The sequence below is a fragment of the Culex quinquefasciatus genome, chromosome 1 (genome assembly GCF_015732765.1).
Source record: "Culex quinquefasciatus strain JHB chromosome 1, VPISU_Cqui_1.0_pri_paternal, whole genome shotgun sequence".
In the NCBI taxonomy this organism is placed as follows: Eukaryota; Metazoa; Arthropoda; class Insecta; order Diptera; family Culicidae; genus Culex; species Culex quinquefasciatus.
In genome coordinates, this window is record NC_051861.1 from 24993290 (window position 1) to 25014699 (window position 21410).

The window sequence follows — 21410 nt, forward strand, 5'->3', positions numbered from 1 at the left end:
ATTATTATTTACGTATAATAAAGCCATTCGATCAAGAATTTTGAATTCAATTTTATTTAACGGAATCGATGCAATTGGTATTTATCTCGCTAGGAGTGAGCCATAAGCTTGGTTCAACTGTTTCTTTCTGAGTGGAAACACATGACTTTCCTATTGGATTTTATTTTCATCTCAAACGAGCTCAAATCTGACCAAATCCCACTAGGACTGCTTCAAAACCGACATCAGCGCCAGCTGTGCCGGATCGGTAAGGCCGTGGAAGGTTTTAAGATGCCGCCGGAACAGTAGCATGCCCATAAAAAATTGCGGACAATTTGGCATGGTACAGTAAACTTTCTGCTTCTGTGGTGCGTCGGGATTGTGGTATCGTTTACGGTGCACGCTGAGTCCGGACCTGTGTGGCAGTATCGTGTCGCAGTCGGTACACTTGAAGTGCTTTCGAACGATCACAGGAGGCTTGGCGGCGGTGTGCTTTTCCTTGTAGTGTTGTATCATGGTTTGGGCTGAGTTGAATTTTACGCCGCACTCGCAACACGGGAACGTGTGATTTGCCGAATCCTCCGGCGCGGAATGGTCATTGCTTGGGTCTACGGTAATTTCCGGTGGAGTTTGATCTTCACCTTCGTCTGTATCTGAGGGTAGTTCGTCTTTGATTTCGATCTCGCTTGGGTCTTTCACGGAATCGTTCTGCGGCGCATAGCTAGGCAACAACTTCCCCCGGACCGCATTGTCCAGCGTGCGGCACCGCTGACGGAAGTGTTGAATGTCGTCGAGCTTTTGGACGCACTCGCTGCAGATCGAGGCAAACGGTTCCGCTGTGACGTTTAGATCGATGCCCGCACAGGTCGCGATCTGCTCCGCCAGGGTTCTGTCGTCAAGGTCGCTCAAGGTAAAGACCGGTTTCAATGGCAGGACAACTGAGAAGCACAGCCGACAGTAGGTCGAGGGGTCTTCGTGGGGACTGAAAGAAAAAAATGTTGGTAGCGCATCTGAAACCTTGTTACGATGGAAGCCTTACGTGTCTATTTGTTGCTCGACATCTTCCTGTTCTAAGGGATTCTCGTACGCAACGTACGGCTCATCAGCCGACTCTTCCTCCGATCCGCCATCGACTTCCATCGTCGGAGAACGAGTGACTTCAACCAAAAATTCGTTTTCTTCCGCCTCATCTGGGTGGTATTTGCAAAAGTGTCGTAGGAAATCTCGCGACGAAAATTTCTCCATCACAAAATCGCACGGTTTCGACGGGTTGATTCCGCATCGCAGCTTGTGTTCCGTTTTGATGACGTGCTGCATAATTTGCGAGCTCAGTACGAAATGTCGGGGTCTGAAAGATGCCATGAATTGAATTGATTGGTACAAGTATGGGGTTTCAACTCGTTACTTGAATTCTTCGGGTGTTCTGAAGAACCGCTTGGCCCTCGCTTCTTCTGGGTGTACTGTACGGAAATGACGCAGATAGTCCATTAAACTGAACGTATTCTGGCTGAAAGGACAGTTTTCGCTAGCGTTGATCCGACAATGCGTTCCAATCTCATCCGTAGCAGTGCATTCAAACACCATTCTTTGAAACGTCGAATTACCGAATGGACTGCAAATTTGGAAATGATTAATAAACCAATAAAATGTAAATTAAATTCATAAACCTTACCCCAATGGTTTGTTCCTCCTGGTTTCCGTTTGATCATGCGTGAGACCCTTCTCACTGGCGATCCCACCTCGCCCATGATCTTCGGTAAATCCCTTCCGTGTTGCTTCTTCGTTGTGCTTTTGAAAGAAATGCAGTCTGAACTTTTGCTTGGAAAAGCTCCGCTGGAAGAACGTGCAGCCCGCAACCAGCCGACAGTACGCGCCATTTTCATCTTTCGCGACACATTCCTTCCACAGTTTTTCAAATTTCTCTGCTCGCATTCTATAGTAAAGTGGAATTTGGATAAGGAGATACTAGACTATGGCAAACAAACAAAATCGCTCTTTTTGACAGTTTGGTAGTTTTCCTGCGTTGTTTGCAGAAACGTCAGCGTGCATAAATTTTGCTTTGTTTGCAAGATTGGCAAACTATCAAACCGAAAAAGTGTGAGTTTGTTTGTCACATTCTTATACCTCCTTGAGATCAACTGAACAAATCAACTTCAACGCTCTCTAATACCAACCTCTTCTCGATCTGTGTCAGCACCTCATCGTGCACCTTGTGGAAACCCTTCTCAACCGATTCCTTAGGATGCTTGCGCCGAAAGTGTCGCTCAAAATTACTCGGTAAAAACTTCTTTTGCACGTACGGACAATATCCGGCAATCCGGCAGTGCACTCCTTCGTCGTTCACCTCGGTATTTTTAAACACCATATCTCGGTGACTGTGCTGCGCCGATCTACGACCCCCGCTGTAAAAATAAAAAAAAAATATCACATCTCAATCCAAACCCATCGTCGAACGCTAATCCCTACCAAGCTGCTTCGGTTTTGTCCTGACATCTGGCGAACGCTTCGAAGAACCCGCGCTCTTCGGCCTCGCCCGGAGGCACCTTACGGAAGTGGCGCGCAAAGTTGTGCGCGTTGAAGTTTTGCTGACTGTACGTACAGTCGGACTCGCGGTTGATCTGGCAGTAGGTCACGTTTTGTTCCTCGCGGATGCACTCTTCAACCAACTCGGTGGTACTTCTGAGAAGGAGGGGGAACACCCGTTTAGTTCAGGCCAGTCCCACTGCCCGAATAGTTAACCGCAAAGATGATTCTTTGTAAACTTACTTCGGATTGCTGTTGGAAGAAGATTGCCTACGAAAAGCTTCCGCTTCTTGCTCTTGGAAGAAACCATGCCTGAGAGACGCTTCACGATGGGCGCTGCGAAAATGTCGCTCAAAGCTGCCCTTTATTAGGCGCGTCTGTTGGTAATCGCAATCGCGTCCGTTTTCTATCGCACAGTGGAAAGCACGCCCCTCTTTCCGGATAAATTCAAGGATACTGCCGCTATGATTCCTGAAAACAAGCGGACCATTTAATGTTTCTTATCAAGAGTTTTTTTTTAACTATTTTTAATGATTCATGTTCGCATAAATGTCCCATATGCATTTTGAGCAAGTTGAGAAAAAGAGCTTGCAAGTTTGAAAAAATGTTTATCATGAATTTCAAACATACAAGCATTCTGAAAAATTATTGAACAGAGATCTTTAACATGATTTTCTTTATGCTTTTGATATTTTTGTATTGAATTTTGTCTTGATATTTCTCTTTCGATTTGAAAGTGTGCCTGGTATGTGAACATTTTCTTCATAGTCCATCAAAATGTTCGCAAGTAAGCCCGATCGAAGCATTCTACCAAGGTAAACCCACACTGTAACTCATAACTGGGACTCATATTTGAACATTTTTCAGATAGGACAGACAAACCTGCCGTAAATCTTCAATTTTCTGGAACAAGGTAGTAAATATTATTAGTGTATCTTAAAATAAACTATAAAATCATGTTATTCCAGCATCTAACTAAAAATTGACCAAAATGCATACGGGACATTCATGCGAACAGGGGCTGTGAAGGCGGTTTCAAAAAAAAAAAAAAAAAAAAACTGTCGAAACATTCGCTATTAGGAATTTTGCTAGATACTTCCAAATTTTTTGATTATTTAGTAAGACGACCGAAATTGTAAAAGCAATTTCAAACATTTTCAGCAATTTTAAAAATTTCAAAATATATTATTTTGTAAAAGTGTTTTGAATTTTTTTAAAAAAAATCAAGATCTTTATAAATAAAAAAAAGTTTCAAAATGTTAAAAAAATTAAAAAGGTAAAAAAAGCAAAACATTAGAAAAGGGTTTTAAAATACATTTCACACCTGCCCTTATGTTTAGCAATCATTAATTTTCTAAATATCTAAGTATTGAGGATGACATATACTTTTAAAAATATTTGCAACGGCAAAAAAACAGATTTCAAAAATTTAAAGTTTTAAAAAAATAAGATTTCTTAAAATCAATTTTTTTCGCTCAACAGCATTGCCTTTGCGTTCTCGATTGCGAGATTCCTACTCGAAACTAAGCTTCTTTTTACACCTTAACTTCCATCCACCACGGGATTCGAACTGACGACCATTGGATTGTTAGTCCAACTGCCTACCAGCGACTCCACCGAGACAGGTCCCAGGGAGACCACTCCTACACCTGGATTGAGCTAACGACCTAACCCTCTAGGTTAGACCGGGGCCAACATTTACTTCCCCTTGGAGGGAAGGTGTGATCAGACAAATCTCGTCTCGAAAAATGTCACCGGGATTTTCTGGGATCGAACCCAGGCCGACTGGGTGAGAGGCAACTACGCTTACCCCTACACCAAGTTCAAAATATACAAAAATTACAAAAAGTCCATTTATTTCAGAATTTCTTAAATTTAAAAATTGTTTCTTAAATTAAACCAATCAAATTGTCTAAATATTGGAAAACAAGAAAATTTTCAAACCAGATTGTATCAGCTCGCTCACAGAACGTTGATTCGTTGTGAGATTAGGAATCCATTAGTGATCCAGAACTTCGATCTTCTTCTCGACAAAAATCCTCAGACTAGGTTTATGACTATCTATCACAACCACATAACCAAGGAAATCTCACCTTCAAACTTTACTCCCAACCGCAGCACAATAAGCAGCACGCATAACCCATCAGTTTTATTTGATTTATCTATGCAACAAGAAATCAAGATGATACCAGCAAGTCAACTTTCGCAATTAGTACCGCATATTTTTTGTCTAAATATAACCATATTAAGGCGGAAAACATGTTCTACACAGACGGATCGCTAATCGAAGGGTCCACAGGCTTCGGGGTATTTAATACGAAAGTAAGTGCCTTCCACAAACTTCAAAATCCTGCTACAGTATACGTAGCAGAACAAGCTGCAATTCATTATGCACTAGGGATCATTAACCTGCAGCCACAAGATCACTACTACATATTTTCTGACAGCCTTAGTACAATTGAGGCTCTCCGGTCGTTGAAATCACCCAATTCCTCGTCGTTCTTTTTTTCATAAAATTAAAGAAATCATGAGTTTACTGGTAGAGAAAAAAATACAAAATTACTCTTGTTTGGATCCCTTCTCATTGTTCTGTATTAGGAAATGAGAAAGCGGACTCGTTGGCAAAGCAAGGTGCCTTGGAAGGATCCACTTACGATCGTATTATCACTTATGACGAATATTTTACAATCCCTCGTCAAGAATCTCTTGTAAGCTGGCAAACCAAATGGGACAAAAGCGAAATGGGTCGATGGCTTTACTCTATCAGGCCAAAAGTTTCTACAACTTCGTGGTTCAAACACATGAATGTTGAAAGGGATTTCATACGCGTAATATCAAGATTAATGTCAAACCACTACCTACTCAACGCTCACTTATATCGGATTAACTTAAAAGATGACAATCTCTGCGGTTGTGGAGAGGGTTATCACGATATCGAACATATTGTTTGGAACTGTCCAGAGAACCTTCACGCTAGATCTCAACTCTTAGACTCCTTAGGGCCCAAGGAAGACAATCAGACTTCCCTGTTCGTGACATTTTGGCAAGTCAAGATGTGCCATATCTTCTCTGCTTGTACCGCTTTCTAAAGTCAATTAAAGTGCACCTGTAACAGCATCAATCTCGCAAGCATCGCCACCCTGCAACCTAGCAATAGTAACATCTGATAAAAACTAGAACCTTAGCCCGCACAGAAGCAAAAGTCCGTCCTTAAACATAATGTATTATTAACCTCGAAACAGCCGCGAGTATTCGGCTTTCCCCCTTTACTAACCCTAGCTTTAAGTAATTATGTAAAAATGATATCCGGCTCCGTAAAACTTTGGTAGATGAGCCTAAATAAATAAAGACAGTTATAAAAAAAAAAAAAAAAGAAAATTTTCAAAGTAAAAAATAAAAAAAAGTTTTTTTTAAGATTAAAAAATTTAATTTTTTTTTTTTGGTTCAAGATTTCAGAAATCTTGAAATCTTCAAAAATATATTTATATATAACTTTAAAATTGCTGAACTTATATTTTTAAATTTAAAAAAAAAAATCTGAAATCTTAGATTTTTTATTAAAGTTCCAGTAAAAGTTTAAATTTTGAAAGATATAAAAATTTTCTTATATTTAAAATTCTCGAGAATTAAAAAGTAAAAATATTAAAATTTCAACGGTTCCAGATTTTTTTTATAATTGGAAAAAGTCTTGGAAAAGTAAAAAATATATTTAAAATAAAAAAAATAAGATCTTCAAAACTATCTAGAAGCAAAACAAAAGGAAAATCAAAGAAAACTAAAAAATACTATTTTTTTTTTCATTTGAAAGATTTTAAAAAGGGGTTTTATATCTTACCCATAAGAACCAGACTCTGATGCGGTTGTCTCGTAGTCAACATTGCTGACCGAATCGTTCTCGACACCATCGTCCTCTTGCGCAATGCCAATCCCTTCGTTCGCAGCTTCGCCGCGCTGATCCACCTCGGATAGAGGATCGACCTCTTGCTTGATCGAAGCTACCGGAAGTGAATCGAAAATGTCCAATTCCTCTTTGACGACGACACTTTCCTCGAGCGGCGGCGGCGGTGGCGCCGCGACGGCGTTTTCAGATTCGTTCCTTGTGTTGTCGGATTTCCCCAGCATCGACTCATGGAACGAAAATCCGTGCTCTTCAAATGCGCTCGGGTGCTTCTTGTAAAAGTGTCTAGCGAAATTAAACGGAATGTACACCTTCTGGGAGTAGATGCAGCCCGACTCGGGCCGGATGTGGCATCTCGCGCCAACGCCCTCTTTCGTGACGAACTTGTCCACCAAGGCGCGAACCGAGTTGCGTTTTGTGGGAGGGGGAATTGTAGCTGGACCATCAAGAACACCGGTTGATTGCTCAGCTTCTTCGAACCCATGTGCCAAAGCTGCGTCCGCATGTTTCCGGATGAAATGGTTCACGAAACGGTATCTGTTACCGATGTGAAGCAACGGTTCGTAGTACGCGCATCCCGACGGCGGCTGAATGTTGCACAGGTATCTTGTCCGGCCTGAACTTGCCTTTCGCCGTACGGTAAAGTTCGGAACTTTCTCAGCTAGTTTCAGTTTGTGGGGATCGACAATGACTGGTTGTCGCTTTGTATTGCCGCCATGGCGGCCGCCCTCCTCGACCATGTCGCAGAGTTTGCCCTCCCTTTTTTCAGTCTTGATCTGGGGACGCAGTTTGAAGAATCCCTTCTCGTCTGCAACGTTTGGATGCTTCAGCCGGAAGTGACGGCTAAAGTTCGATGGGTTATATATCGTCTGTCTGAACTTACATTGGAGGTGTTTGTCGATCTGGCAGTAGGTGAAGCTGCCTTCATGTCGGACACATTCGTTGACCATGTCACTGAGTCTTCCCATTTGCTTTACTTTTTTGGTCTTACTGGACGCTTCCTTGGCCTTGGAAACGCGTTTTTGTGTACTGTTAGAAAAATGATGAACATCAAATTTATAATCCTCAAGATTCACTTTACAAACCTGTGAATTGTTGGTGTGAAGAACCCTCTTCGTCTGGCCTCTTCCGTGTGCACCCGGCAAATGTGTCGGAAGAAGTTGTCATAATGAACCTGAACTTGGTAGAAGTGGCAGTTCTTGCCATCGTCGATGGCACAACAGGTGATGTCTCCTTCCTTTCGGATGCACTCCGTCACCAAATCCTTAACTTTTCTCGCATACATCATTCGTTGATACACTTCTTGTTTGACCTGGTGTATTCTGTTGTTTCCAGACTCACTATCAGAAGCTTCCACTTGCTGATCGACAGATTCCACTGTCGCGCCAGACTGCTCCGTGGCCCTAAAACATTCGTTGATCTTTACTTGAGAAATACATTTGAAACAGATTGATGTGTTTTGGTATGCAAATTATACACTAAGCGAAAAAAATAATCTTCGAGCTAAATTTTAACTTATGCCATCTACATAATATTTTTTTCAGTCTTCTTGAGAGATAAAGTAGACAGCCGGTATTCAAAGTCAGCATCGTAACACGTATAGGTCTTTCGGAAGTTTTTCAATATCATCGGCATAAGCAGATAGTTGAACTGGTCTGTTGCAAATCGTGCCTCATCTGTCGATACGCGCTTTTCGCGCAACTCCCTCAAATCCGATGAAAACATCGCACATGACACATAACACGATCCAAGGTAGCCTTTAACCTCGTGCATAATCTGCCATAGCTGTTTGCGGTCGACCGTATCGTAAGCTGACTTGAAATCGATGAAGATGTGATGTGTGGCCACGTTGTACTCACGACATTGTTCCAGAACTTGCCACTATGTGGGAAGAGCTTAAAGAACAAATAAATCATCTAACTTTACCTTTCTGCAAGATCCTCAGTCGACGAATCGCTTTGCATCACAACCTGCTGCTGCTGCTGCTGCGGTGGACCATTCACGAGGGTTAAATAATCCTCACGCGAGATCCCGTGTTCAGCCGCTTCTTGCGGGTGAACCGTGTAAAAGTGTCGATAAAAGTTGTGCGAATTGAACTGCGTCTGAAAGTAAAAACAAAACTCGGCGCTGATCCGGCACTGGTGCTTTTGCCCGTTGAGCTGGATGTGCTTCCGCACCGTGGCATCGATCCCAGACCCGGCGTCTACGGGTGTCCTGCGGAAGTCAAACATAATTAAAATGGACGCTTCGTCTGAACGTTACACCAAAGCTTTACTTAGCTTCCAGTGGGCGTTTTTGCCCAGGCTTCGCGTGTCGCCGATTGACCTCGGACATTCCATGCTCGCGGGCTTTGAGCGGGTGTCGCGTAACCAAGTGGTGCAGGAATATGTGCTTTCTGAATTGTGTCTGCCGGTACGGGCATTCCGACGAGGGGTCGATGTTGCAGAGAAAGCTGCCCTCCCGCCTTACGACAAAGTCCTTCGCCCTTTCCGCGATGAGTCGTCGTTGGTGGAGAGATGGGGCAGACGCTGGAGAATCAGGCTGTGCTGGGCTGTAAATTTAAAGTTTGCTGAAATTAAATTTCTTGTCTCTTCAGGATCAAAAGAGTGAAGAGAGTTGAAGAAAATCATTTGCAAACCTTCTCACTCACTCAGCATTACGAATCGTAATTTACGATGCAGCAATGCCAAAACGAGAGAAGAGAAGTGTTTCTCGTTTCTCACCACTCGGTTGCTCAGTGAGAGTTGATTGATGACTTGTCAAAAGTTCGCATGATGGCGATTTTCGTGTCTCAAAAATGAATAGAAAAAATCATTTACCGTGCTTTTTTGTAACACTTCCGGAAGAAGCCCTTCTCGATGCTGGCCGTCGTATGCTCGTTCCGGAAGTGGCGAACAAAGTTGGACGGCCGCAGCAACTTCTGCACGTACTTGCAATCGAAGCTTTCGATCCTGCAATAAAATCCGTCCTCCTTGTGCTCGATGTAGTCCCGGATTGCTGGGATCCACGAGCCCACGTACGACGCTAGATTGTTCCGTGGCTGATCCACTTTCTCTGTCATTATTTTGGCTTTGGCGATCAACCGCAACTCTTCAACTCGAACAACTTCAGCGAACTGATTGAATCAGTAAAGTTTTTGTTTGTGATTATCGCTCACGAGATGCGGTGCGCGTCTCTTCTCTCATGGGTGTTCTCTCACTGGATCTCGGCAAACGCACGTGCGATTGTGAGTGTTACATTCTGTGAGTGACCCCTTTCGAGTGTGTACATGCACTCTTAATTGTATCTATTAACTTTTACGAAATATGTATACCTAATTTTTTTTTTCAAAAATTTTTATAAGTAGGGGAAATAAACCCATTTTAATCACTCTAAGCGGTTCGACCAATAATTGGCATAATTAATATGCTGAGAAAGCGTATAGTTCCCCTACTTTTTCTCGTGAAAAATAACTAAACAAATTATTTCAACAGATTTTTATTCCAAGCTTTCAAAACACTCAAAACAAGAAACCGAACCAAATCAATCAGTGACTTCCGTTGGCACCTTCGCCATGCTGCTGCAACCAATGAACGGCGAGATCGGATTTTTTCACCATCAAGACCTCACAATCGCGGCATTTAAAGTAGGACACCCCGTTGATGACCACAGCTTGGCATACATTGTCCACCGGGCTTTCCTGGGCTATTTCTATTTTCTCCTTACGATAAATTTTCGACCAGCGGTGGCTCTGCTTAAAGTGCTCCAACACGGACGGAATTGTCGGGTACAGTTTCCCACAATTCCTGCAAGCATATTGGCTCTCCTCTAGCTTAACGTACGCCTCATCAATTTTGATGCGATCAGGCACCTTTACGTTCACCTTGTTTCTAATGCCGTGCACGATTTCCAAATGATGTTTTTGGGTTTTGGGCGAGAAGAAAAAGTCTGAACATCCGGTCACTGAACACGTGATTTTGGCAGCCAGTTTCTTCCGACCAGTGTGAAATCGAACCCAGTGGCGTTTGACATTTTCGCCACTCGTTGACAAAAAGCCACAATCGGTACATTTAAAATAGATTTGATCGCGAATTGAGAGTTCGGTATAATTCCTCCGCTTTTCTGGCACCGACTGCCGACCATCATCAGTACTATTCGCAATCGTCTCAACTTGTGGAGCATCGGCGACTGGCGTGACTTCCGGTTCTCCGTCACTTTCAACCGAAAGATCCCGCTTCATTCGGCCTTGCCGCCGGACAACCGTGTCCAATGTTTCGCACAGTTGGCGGAATCGTTGAATATCGTCCAGCTTTTGCGTGCACTCGTAGCAAATCGAGCTGGGGAAATCGGTTCGGGCGCAAAGTCGAATGTTGGTACAGTTGCTTATCAGCTCAACCAAACCGCCACCGTCGATGTCCTCCGGTCCGGCGAAGATAGGCCGCAGAGGTTGCGCGATTGAGAAGCACAAACGGCAATACGATGAAGGGTCATCGCTTGGACTAAAAAAGGAAAAAAACAAATCAAACTAAATGGCTGAGTTCTGAAAAGGACATTCTTACGTTGTCAGTCTTAAATCATCATCGCTTGGTGATGTGATGAATTCTTCCGCTGTTTCCATTGGAACTGGCGTAGGCTCACGTTCACTGTGTTCTTCACTAGCAAAGAACCCCTTCGCGCGGGCCTCCACGGGGTGATGAAGACTAAAATGGCAGTAGAAGCTTCCCGGTACAAATCCCCGTTGCTTGTACCTGCAATCCGAGTTGCTGATCCGGCAGCGCACGATACCGTTCCGAGTTCGTACAACGTTTGCCTCCACCAGTTGCAAGTACTTAAGCGGAAGAGATTCTTGATCTGAGTCTGCACGTATCAAACGTTGTGTTGTTTTGAACAGTCTATACTGGCCAGCTTCGGTTGGATGCTCCTCACAGAAATGTCTGCGGAGTTTTTCAACGTTAAAGATCTTTACACTGTAATCGCACTGCGAGTGGCCAATGCTGCAATGATAGCGTGTTCCGTCAAACGTGACCTTACTTCGGACCGTGTTTTTGATCCTTGCGTTACGATTTCTTAAAAATAATAAATTATTATTACATGTTTGCATTTATAGTAGAGCATCTTACATAAACTTGACTTTCTTCTTCAGGCAAATATCCTCTCTGCGGAATCCATCGAAATATCCGTTATCGAATGCTTTCACCGGATGCATGTCCCGAAAGTGCCGCGCAAAGTTATTCGGAAACATTTTCAGCTGAAAGTAAAGGCACGTCGAGCCCTCAATTCGGCAACGGTACCCATCCTCGTCGATGCTCACGTGGTTCAACACCTTTTTCGTTAATTGTGCTACCTTGCTGCGACCATTGGTACACGTCGAAATCATACGGTTTGTTCGTTTGACCCCCGAAAGTCCAACAAACTCAGCGAAAGCAACGTGCGCTTCACAAATATGTCGCAACAGTGCTCTGGATTCGAACCTTTCCTGGGAAAAGCAACACGGGACGTCATTTTCCTGCAACCTACAGCTCACTTGGCCCGAGCCGTCCTGCTCCACGCAGCCATTTATGACCTCCAGAAGAGTCTTTGTGCCGTTGAAATCGTTGGTCTCGAACAAGGTCGGAACCGCGTCCCATTTCAAGTACCGATTCTCCACCAATGCTTCCGGCTCGAAATGACGCTCGCACACCTCGGTGAACTCCGTCAGCGGGCCCTGGAAGGCTTCGATGCTGTCGCACCATTTCCGGCGAACGTCCGTGTCGTTTGGGAACCTGGAAAAGTTTAAGTTTGAACATTCCAACAACTTTTTTTCCTTTTTCTTAAAAAAGAAAAGACTCACTCAAAAAACAGAACACCGCCAGAGCCGTCTGTTGGATCTTTGGCAGAAACGCAACCCAAAATCAGACACTTTATCATTACGAATTCTTGTAATAAGAAAAGCAGGTTTTAATAAAAGATTAAAAAATGCGCGCCACAGCGAACGATTCTCAGCTGCGAAACTGAAAACTTGTTTGTAAACAAAATTTTGTGATTAAATTTTTTTTGGGCGATGACAGTTCTTCGTGAGTGACTACACGCTAACCAAAAATTTTACATAGTTTAGTAATTTTCACTCACACAAGAAAATAAGATTTATTTTGAAACGATTTTTTTTATTTAGTGAATTAATTGATTGTAATTTTAGTCAAGCAATGATTATAAAATCATTAATTCTGTACGTTAACAGGCGCAATTACGATACAATTTTCATAGATGTGGCTAAAAACTACACAAAAACTGGAATTAAAGTTTTGTTTCATGTTGCTTTTTGGCATTTTAGTGACATTTTGTGGACTGGTTAGAAAAAAAAATTGGCAAATAAACAATTCCAATATAAATTTGTTATAAATAGCTATTTTGAATGTGCGTGTGAGCAACAGCAAGCAGACTTTAAGACTAGTATGCAGATCGGAAGGAAAGGGATCAAGAAACAGCTTCACGAACAGCGGAACAAAGGAGAGGGAGCGATTTCTTGGGGCTTTTCTTCACCCTCTCTGACTTGCTTGCGCTGCCGCTGCTGCCCATTTGATTTTTTTCTTGACCGGTTCCTTCCGAAGTGCGTATACCGCTTTACGCTGACCTCTAGTGGCGAACACTGAAAAAACCGAGGATTTAGTACAGTTTACTGCCCCTGATCGCATAAATATCCCATATGCATTTTCTTCGTTTTTGAGTTATTGATGCAGTTTGGTTCAAAATCTTGTGCTCTTTCCGAAAAGCCTATAACATCCAGTAGTTTGTCTTAGAAATCAGGAGGAAATACAGTTTTTTCGTGAAAACTTAACACGTTGCCTTATTTGTGGGACAAACTTGAAATGCGTTTTTCTCAGCTGGGTGTTTTTGCATATGGGACATTTATGCGAACATGGAGAGCGAGTTGTGGCGCTATAACCACGGCAAATAGTGTCCTGGGCATTTGTGGAAATACAGTGTCCCATCCCTAGAGGGTCCCGGAGCACCAAAACTTCTTAGCATGGTGGCTCCCAACGATAAATTGCCTAAACAAACAGGAACGTGAGCGGGGGATCCCCACGTTTCTTCCTCCCCTGTAGATTCAGAACTGAATTGCTGTTTGAACATTCGTGTTCAAACTCAATCCAATTCAACGAATCATCTTTGCGGTTAACTTTACGCAGTTGGCCTGGCCGCTTTAACGTTTGTGATGTTTCAAAGCAATTTATTGCATTGGGGCACTGCAATTGTTAATAATGACAAGAGGAAGCTAGGCGTTAATCAACCTAAGGCATTTTCCAGGATGCCCTCGAAAGACTGGCTGCGCTAGGGTTAGATTAGATTAGATTAGATGGGACATTTATGCGAACATGGGCAGTTTAGTACTACAGCTAAAAAGCTCATTTGATAGTTAAGATTTTTGCATACTCGTCAGGCGCAATTGCCCGGAAAACGTGAAGATCGATATGGTCTGATCGTTAGAAAGATCCGATCGATGCTCATAGGTTCTACATTTCACACAAGAGAAGGCTGTGTTCGTCTTGGCTCATGAAAATGTAAATGCGCAGTGCATGGCAGATAATTTTAGGTAATTTTATTGAGTACAGTTGCGAAATATCCATCGCAAATCATAGGTACAGTTCAAGTATGGAATCAAATTTTGTTTCACTTCCTTTTAGAATAAAAAAATAACTTAACTGGTAAATACGCAACAGCTTTAAATATGCTTCAGAGAATGCCTCTGGAACATGGCGAATCCTCCGAACGTTTCCGCGCACTTGTTGCACTTGTACAGCAGCGACAGGTTCTCCGGACAGTGTTCCGCAATCGTGTGTCGCTCGACCAGCGCCAGCGAATCGAACCGTTTGTCGCACTCGGCGCACGAGTAAACCTTCGACTGCGGGATGACCACTTCTTTGTACCAGCTTGCCCCGGTAAGGTAGCAGTCGATCTCCTCCTTTACCAAAACCACGTCTTCGGTTTCCGGGGCTGTTTCAGTTTCGGCGGTGGGCATTCCGCGGCCCAAAAGGCACGCCTCCTGGTGGCGGACGAGCCTGGTGGCGTCGGTGAAATTTCGCTGGCACAGCAGACACTGGAGGACCTCTTGGTGGGCATCGTCGTTTATAGAGTTGGCAGAGAGTGCCGAGCAGCCCGGATCATGGTTGGAACCGAGGCCAAGTTCGGCGTGTTTCTCCTGCAAGTGGGTTTCGTAGGCGGTCAAATCTGCGCACGTTGCCGAACATTCGGGACACGCAAAGGACTGAGACTCGCTACTGGTGAACGAATGTTCATTTCCCTTGGGTAGTCCATGCTTCTCTAGTAGCTGTGGAATTGCGTGCGATTTAAAGTGCGCTTCGTAGAAAAACAGTCTGCGGTACAATTTGCCACATGTGGGGCACTTGTAGGTCAACGGTAACTCGGCGTGTTGGTCCCGGTAATGAGCTTCAAACTTGACCGAATCCGTCTCGATCGAATCGCAGTGGACGCACATGAACTGAAGAGCCGTTGGAACCAGGGCGCCGTGACACATGTACGCGTGGACCTGAAGCCAGTTGGGCACTTGGGATTGCTCCGGACAGTAGGGACAGCGATGAGTTTGCTGTCGATTGAGGACGGAAGGAGAGTTCGGAGAACTTGTCATTACTGCTTTAGATGGTGGAGCAGTCGATGGCATCAAACATTTACTGCTGCGAGGACGTTTAACGGCCGTTGAGTGTTCGATTGAGTTTGAGCTTTTTCCGTTAACAGGTGGAGTGTTTCTGAAACAGCATGTGACATTAAATGCGTAAGGAAGATAAAGCTATGCAAACTTACGTGAAACTTGTTGAAATTTCTGCCACTGCAAAATCCACTGTCAAGTCCGGCAAATCCGAATCAGTCGGCCCCGCATCTCGTAGATCATCCAAAGAATCCTCCCCCAAGCCAACCTCCAAGTTCTCAACACTGGCCATGTCCTGATCCTCGCCAGCGCCACCCTCGTATTCGTTCAGCGCCATATGCACCAAACAGTGGTCGTAAAACTGTCCCAACGCTCGGTAAATCTTGTGGCACAACGGACAGCAGTAGCAGCAAGTAATCCCGGGATGGGATTCCCGGTGGTGACGAAAGAACTCCAAACGCTTGCTGGTAAGATACGGACATAGCCGACACTGCATAGGGCAGCGTTCGAACGCCGGATGGTGGCTATTCGTGTGTCGCTGCAGGGCAGCGGTAGATCGGAACAACTTCGGACAGTGCACACACTGGAACATCTTTCCGGGCTCTACCACCGCTGCCGTCGGTGGGATCCTTGAAATAGGATTAGCTTTTAGGTAGACAACGGGAATTGGTTTTACAAGCTGTACTTACACCGCAACGGCGTTATTCTGGTGCTCACTTGCTTCCGACGACATTCCGGGTTGTGAATCCGACGATTAAAAATTTGGCGCGAAAAGATTCCCCTTCCGATTTTTTAAATTTGCACGTCAATGTAAAATGATTCGGTTGGTGTTGTTTTCTTTCTGTAAAAATGGGTAAAAATTTAAGCTTCGTTCAGCGTGTGAATTGTCACATTGAAAAAAGATTGTGAAATTTGCTGTCAAAATTCTAGTCCAAATCAATTCTCTTATCTTAAAAACTACAAAATTTTAATCTTTTTTCCGAATACTTCGTGTAAATTTGTGTTTTGTTACGTAAATTCCACAATGTAATGAGTAATGCAAAGTTTAATTAAATAACTACGCGAAAGTTTATGATAAAACAGTGAAAACAAAGAACCCGCAGGGCAAACAAAACAAACCAAATCACTGTCGAAGGCCACAGCAGCGATGCAGCCCAACACCAACTTCCGGAACCCGATCCTGAACGAACCGCGCGTGTTCGGAGGCCAGTACGGGCTCAGCACGCCCGCAGGAATTGTGTCCTCGAACCAGCCGCCACCGCTCCCACCCCGGCCGGTCACCTCCTCCATGCAGATGGGCTACGGATCGCCTTACGGAGGAACCCGCTTCGGAATGCCCTCGTCCTATGGGTATTCCGGATTTGGCGGGATGGGTGGTTACGGTGGAGGGTACGGTGGGGTTGGATATGGCAGCATGTTTGGAGGCGGCGGTTACGGGGGGTACGGGATGAGCGGACCGTATCCGGAACATCGGTAGGAATGATTACTGGGGGATTGTTAGTTAATTTTAGTTGATGTCTTTTTGTTTCTAGCTTCATTCAAATGGCCGAGGAGAGTTCGCGGCCGGCGTTCGAGAACATCCAGTCGCTGGTGGGCGCCATCGGGAACATTGCTGCCATGCTAGACTCGACGTTTTTCGCGTTGACTAGCTCGTTCCGGGCGGTGCTAGGAGTGGCGGCCAATTTTGCCCATCTGCGCGGCGTTTTTGCGCAGTTCTGGACCTCGTTCGCTCTGATTCGTTGGGGAGTTTGGGCGTACAGAAAGTATGTCAATTCTATGATGAAATTGCTTAAAATTCTTTAAAAAAACTCTATTTCAGAGTGCTGTATTTGCTCAGAATCACGAAAACCGACCCGACAACGGAAAGCTTCAAGGAAGCATTTCAAATGGCCGAAACGAACGGCGGTGGCAATCCATCGGGCAGCGGTCAAAAACGAGGTTCCTCCATGTCAGTGGTCCTGTTCCTAGGCTTTATCCTGTCTGCGCCGTACCTGCTGATGAAGCTGTTTGGCGGCGCCGAAACGCCCGATCAGTCGAAAAATCCTCGCGAATGGAAGAACCCCGTCGAGGCGGTGGCCATCTACAACTTTGACGGAGCCAACCCCGGTGAGCTGACCATACGGGCCGGCCAGCCAATCCTGATCGCGCCGCGGACCGTCCAAACCGAGCAGAACTTGCTGAACACGGGCTGGGTGCTGGCTTCGGTGGACAACACCACAGCCGGGCTGATTCCGGTCAACTATGTGCAGGGAGCGGCCGCCAAGGTTGCGCAAAAGGACGTTACGTTACATTCCGAAGAGCAGCAGCAGCAGCCGCAATCGAGCGATGCTTGAGAGATGAGGACGAAACCAACATTGGGCAGGTACAATTTTACATTATTTGGTTAGAAATTCTTTTATATTTTATGGAAACTGTAGACTTTTAGTTTGTTATCGATATATTATTCGGATTGGTTAGCTCAAAAGGTTTATAAATCAATGATATGGGTATTTTAGTGGCGTTATTCATGTCTAGGACATTCCGAAAGGTTGCCCCCCTATCCAAGTGTTGGGATAACTGGAACAGTACTCTGGCAACACTGCCAGCCAGGATTATTTACACTGGGCTCTCCGGTGACAACTCACACTGAAAGAAACCAACATAGGAATCTCAAGTGTTTTTTCACGTGAGAGTCTCCAAAAATCAACACAATAAATTCAAGTGCTTTTCCTTTGACCTTCACATGTTTACATGCCAAATGGACGTGAAAATCATCTCAAATCAGCTGATCGCTATCGAAAGACCTTTCACTCATTTTCCGAAAGCTGTTCACTTCATGTTCACATTAATTTCACTTAGATTTGCCCCATTTGACATTTCCTCTAATATCGAAGTGAAAAACACGTGAGGTTGAAATGTTTTGGATTTGAAATAAATACGTGTTGCGAAAAATTCTCCATTAGTAAGATGGCCACGGACGGTGCTGGTTCAAAAGTAGCATTTCGGAACGGAATGTTATTTTTGCCAATAAATTACATTTTTTTTATATTTGTGCACTGGTGGTAAGTTAAACCAAGAGAAAACTGTACATTTGATTGACATTAATGCGGACTCATTTCATTTTTCCAGAAGATCGGGTACCGGCCAAAAGTCTTTTACGGAATCTACGTCGATCCGGTGCTGTTTCTCGAGATTCACCAAGAACATCAAGGGCGGGCTAGGGATCCGTCAGCTGCCGGATCGAGAATTGTTTGCTCGTCTTAGTGGACCTTTGGTCGGCCAGTTTGGGCCCGTTCTAGAACGAGGTTGACCATGAAGATTCACCGGTCCAGCAGGGCCGTACTTCTTGAATGTCTCGATGGCCAGAAGTGAAATGTGTGATTTTTTATATTTTACATGTATCCAAACAGATGTTTGATTTAGAAAAATAAAACTTATTTTTGTTTGAAACCACGTTTGAAACCGTGAAATAAATTTAAAAAAATAAGAAAATCATTGTCTTTATTTTACACACCTGAATCTGCCGTTCTACGCATAATTGTCCCATGTTCAAAAAAGTGCAACTGAGAAAAACGCGATTGAAATTTTTCGACCGATTTCGGTGTTTCTACGCATAATTGTCCCGTGGATTCCTATTCGCCCTATATGTCCCTAATCACCCCAGTTAGCAAGTTATCACCCTTATTTTTGATTCTCCTACTACACTACAGGTAAACAAGACATAATGCTTCGTAAAACTAATGATTCCGTGTAAGAAAATACTTGGTGGGACAATTATGCGTAGAAATACAAAGATGGGACAAACAGACTTGATGTTGTTTTTAATGAGTTTCCGAACAAAGTACCAGATTTTACGTGTTTTTCTTAAAGTGCACATCAGACTAAACTTAAAAATGTCATAAAGTCAAAATCGTCCAAAACTGACATGGGACAATTATGCGTAGAACGGCAGTGAATACCGTTGGAAAAAACATTTGACTTACACTATAAACTCATTTAACATTCATGAGAAAAGCATTGCAAATTCATGTGCGTCGTCACGTGAAGTTAACGTGTTTTGCTTTTGAATTTACCGAGTCGCGCCATGCAAATTATCCAAGTGATTTGCACGTGACATTCATATGGAAAGTAGTATGGGGCAGATTCACGTGTGAAATGTGATATTGCTATGTGCCTTTCTTTCATTGCAGTTGTCATCCGGAGATGTCAACAACAGTCTCAACTGTTTTTAATCTGTTGTTATCGTCATTCATATTGCAGGGTGGCCACTCAAGTCGGGAAATCGGGAAAGTCGGGAAAAAGTCGGGAATTCGCCAAAATCCGCCAAAAATCGGGAAAAAGTCGGGAATTGATGTTTTTTGTCTAAAAGTCGGGAAAAGTCGGGAATTCTAAGCATACTTGTTTGAAAATTATTTTTTAACTCTTGAATAATTTTGTAATATTTTGTGCAATTTTCAAATTGAATTTGCTCAATTCTGCTTTAGTAACTTACATTAAATTTAAGGTTCTTTTCACTATATCAATATATTTGAGTATGGAAAAGCTGTTTAAGACATTCTAAATCTTAATCAATATTGGAGTCTTTGACACAGATTTTCATAATATTTTTCAATAATCATATGATCTCTTTTTTTTTATTCTTTGTCCTCTATCTTAACCTATACCCTAACTGGCTCAATCGGCCTTGCCATCACGGAGCCGTGCATCTATTTATAGATCCGAGATCTATTGTTCTTCGTCTTGATGGATGTTGATGATCTCCTGGGGGTCTTGTTGGAAGAGTCTTCCTTCCATCCTTCACGCGTTGCGGTGTGGTTGGTTGGTCATCTTCCCGTCCATTCCCCACTCACCCACCGCTAGTTGTTGTAGTGGGGGGAGCGGCATGTGTGTGTGTGGTAATTAATTACCGTGTATCTGATGCTCCCAGAGGGAGCAGGGGGTTCAAGTTGCCACCAAAAAATCGGTGGCGAGGTGACCGGGCGGGATTCGATCCCTGATCGTCTGCTTGAAAGGCAGATCGCTTAACCATTCGGCTAAGTACCCGGACCGAATCATATGATCTCTATTAATATTTGTTTATCAAACAAGAGATTAAGTAAATGAAAAACTATTATAAAAATAGAGCCTAATGGCCAGCTTAGAGTTATGATTCTATTTCATTTTGTCACATAGGTTGAATATTTAAAAACAGATTCCAACTTGAGTTTGGCAATAGTTTTTGTTGGTAAATATTTTTAATTTTTTAACTAAATTCATTAAGTTATTATTTTTTTTTCAAATTTTGCCTTAAAACTTTTTTTGAGAGTATGGGTAATTAACCTACTATACATAAAGCTTGATTTTCAGTTTTCGGAAAACTGAAATATCGAATAAAATAAAAAATTGAAAAACTTTCTTTACGTTTTGAAAACATAAAGAAAATTTTGAAATTGCAAAAAAAAAATAATCCAACTAATTTAGAGTTATTGCAAAACTGTAAAAAAATTGTCTCTTCAAACATTTTGCTCTAAATAAGTGGTAAAACATAAAATCATATCAAACTTAATGTTCATTGAAAAAAAAAAAAAAACAGTTAAATACTGACCACTAGATAAATTAACATTGATTAAAAAAACAATATCAGAAATTACAAAATTAAAAAGGGAACTTGGCAAACATTTTTTTATATAAATTCCGTGACATTTTTCTAAATCTTTTGAATGAATAATATCAGCAATTATGTTTTAATCATTCTTTGATTTAAAATGATGATGAAGTTTAAAAATAGGAACGCAATTTTAAGTTCAGTTATCTTTGACTTTTTGCCATTTCCAGATAAAATGAAGTATCAAAAACTATATTTTTGCCAATTTAAAAAATAACATGGAAGTTATAAGCGTTGTTGAACTTTCGTTTTTTTTTTAAAGACTAATTGTTTCTGTTTCTACTCAGAATCATAATAATTAAATTCCATTTTCGAAGTTTTTTTTTAAATTGTTGTTTAGTTTCTGTATTTACATTATTTATTTATTTCTTATTGAAAGTTTTTTGTTTGAAATCATTCTTTAGATAAGAAATGCGAATTATTTGAGCATTCTGGAAAAGTCTGAAAAAAGTCGGGAAAAAGTCGGGAATTTGAAAATGGGATTTGAGTGGTCACCCTGATATTGTGATGATTGTGATTCCTTCTTGTTCGTCCAGATCTTGTTCTGTGTGATCGTGGAGAATGTCTTCTCCCGACCTGTGTAGATAAATAGTTTTAATCGTTTACGTCGTGTGTTTCATTCGTGGCCGGTGGCCACGATCAACTCCGCGGGGCACGTCGTAACACCACAGACAACAGACGTTTGGGCTCGATTCTTCCCTTGTGTAAATCATTGCTACAGTTGTTTTAGTTGTGGCAATCCGTTTGTGGCGCTGCAGTCGCTTTGT

General features: G+C 42.8%; 4 protein-coding genes across 8 annotated transcripts; 1 reads left to right on the forward strand and 3 right to left on the reverse strand.

Moving 5' to 3' along the window:
- Positions 1-146: 146 nt before the first annotated feature.
- LOC6031643 lies at positions 147-9706 on the reverse strand. 2 transcript variants are annotated; one of them, XM_001842339.2, is made up of 13 exons: positions 9220-9706; positions 8676-8951; positions 8327-8614; positions 7486-7803; positions 7284-7429; positions 6338-7208; positions 2746-2973; positions 2446-2658; positions 2154-2381; positions 1652-1912; positions 1385-1591; positions 1019-1327; positions 147-961 (listed from the first exon to the last, which is right to left on the reverse strand). In XM_001842339.2, the coding sequence occupies exons 1-13, from the start codon at positions 9459-9461 to the stop codon at positions 202-204; spliced, it is 4347 nt and encodes a 1448-aa protein (XP_001842391.2). In that variant the 5' UTR covers positions 9462-9706; the 3' UTR covers positions 147-201. The 2 variants fall into 2 exon arrangements, with proteins under 2 accessions (XP_001842391.2, XP_038108480.1); XM_038252552.1 differs by having other exon boundaries at positions 6338-7429; positions 9220-9705.
- Positions 9707-9861: 155 nt separating this feature from the next.
- On the reverse strand, positions 9862-12390 carry LOC6031644. Of its 4 annotated transcripts, none has more exons than XM_038252571.1 (5): positions 12210-12390; positions 11691-12141; positions 11500-11627; positions 10939-11445; positions 9862-10878 (listed from the first exon to the last, which is right to left on the reverse strand). In XM_038252571.1, exons 1-5 carry the CDS (start codon positions 12284-12286, stop codon positions 9927-9929), a joined length of 2115 nt encoding a protein of 704 aa, XP_038108499.1. In that variant the 5' UTR covers positions 12287-12390; the 3' UTR covers positions 9862-9926. The 4 variants fall into 4 exon arrangements, with proteins under 4 accessions (XP_038108499.1, XP_038108505.1, XP_038108511.1 ...); XM_038252577.1 differs by having other exon boundaries at positions 10939-11142; positions 11209-11445; positions 11500-12141; XM_038252583.1 differs by having other exon boundaries at positions 10939-11079; positions 11209-11445; positions 11500-12141; positions 12210-12389.
- Positions 12391-14078: 1688 nt separating this feature from the next.
- LOC6031647 (transcriptional repressor CTCF) lies at positions 14079-15801 on the reverse strand. Its single transcript, XM_038261904.1, has 4 exons — positions 15710-15801; positions 15176-15649; positions 15006-15120; positions 14079-14960 (listed from the first exon to the last, which is right to left on the reverse strand). Exons 1-4 carry the CDS (start codon positions 15751-15753, stop codon positions 14079-14081), a joined length of 1515 nt encoding a protein of 504 aa, XP_038117832.1. The 5' UTR covers positions 15754-15801.
- Positions 15802-15906: 105 nt separating this feature from the next.
- LOC6031648 (probable peroxisomal membrane protein PEX13) lies at positions 15907-17509 on the forward strand. Its single transcript, XM_038248781.1, has 3 exons — positions 15907-16493; positions 16553-16783; positions 16840-17509. Exons 1-3 carry the CDS (start codon positions 16168-16170, stop codon positions 17351-17353), a joined length of 1071 nt encoding a protein of 356 aa, XP_038104709.1. The 5' UTR covers positions 15907-16167; the 3' UTR covers positions 17354-17509.
- The last annotated feature ends 3901 nt before the right edge of the window (positions 17510-21410 follow it).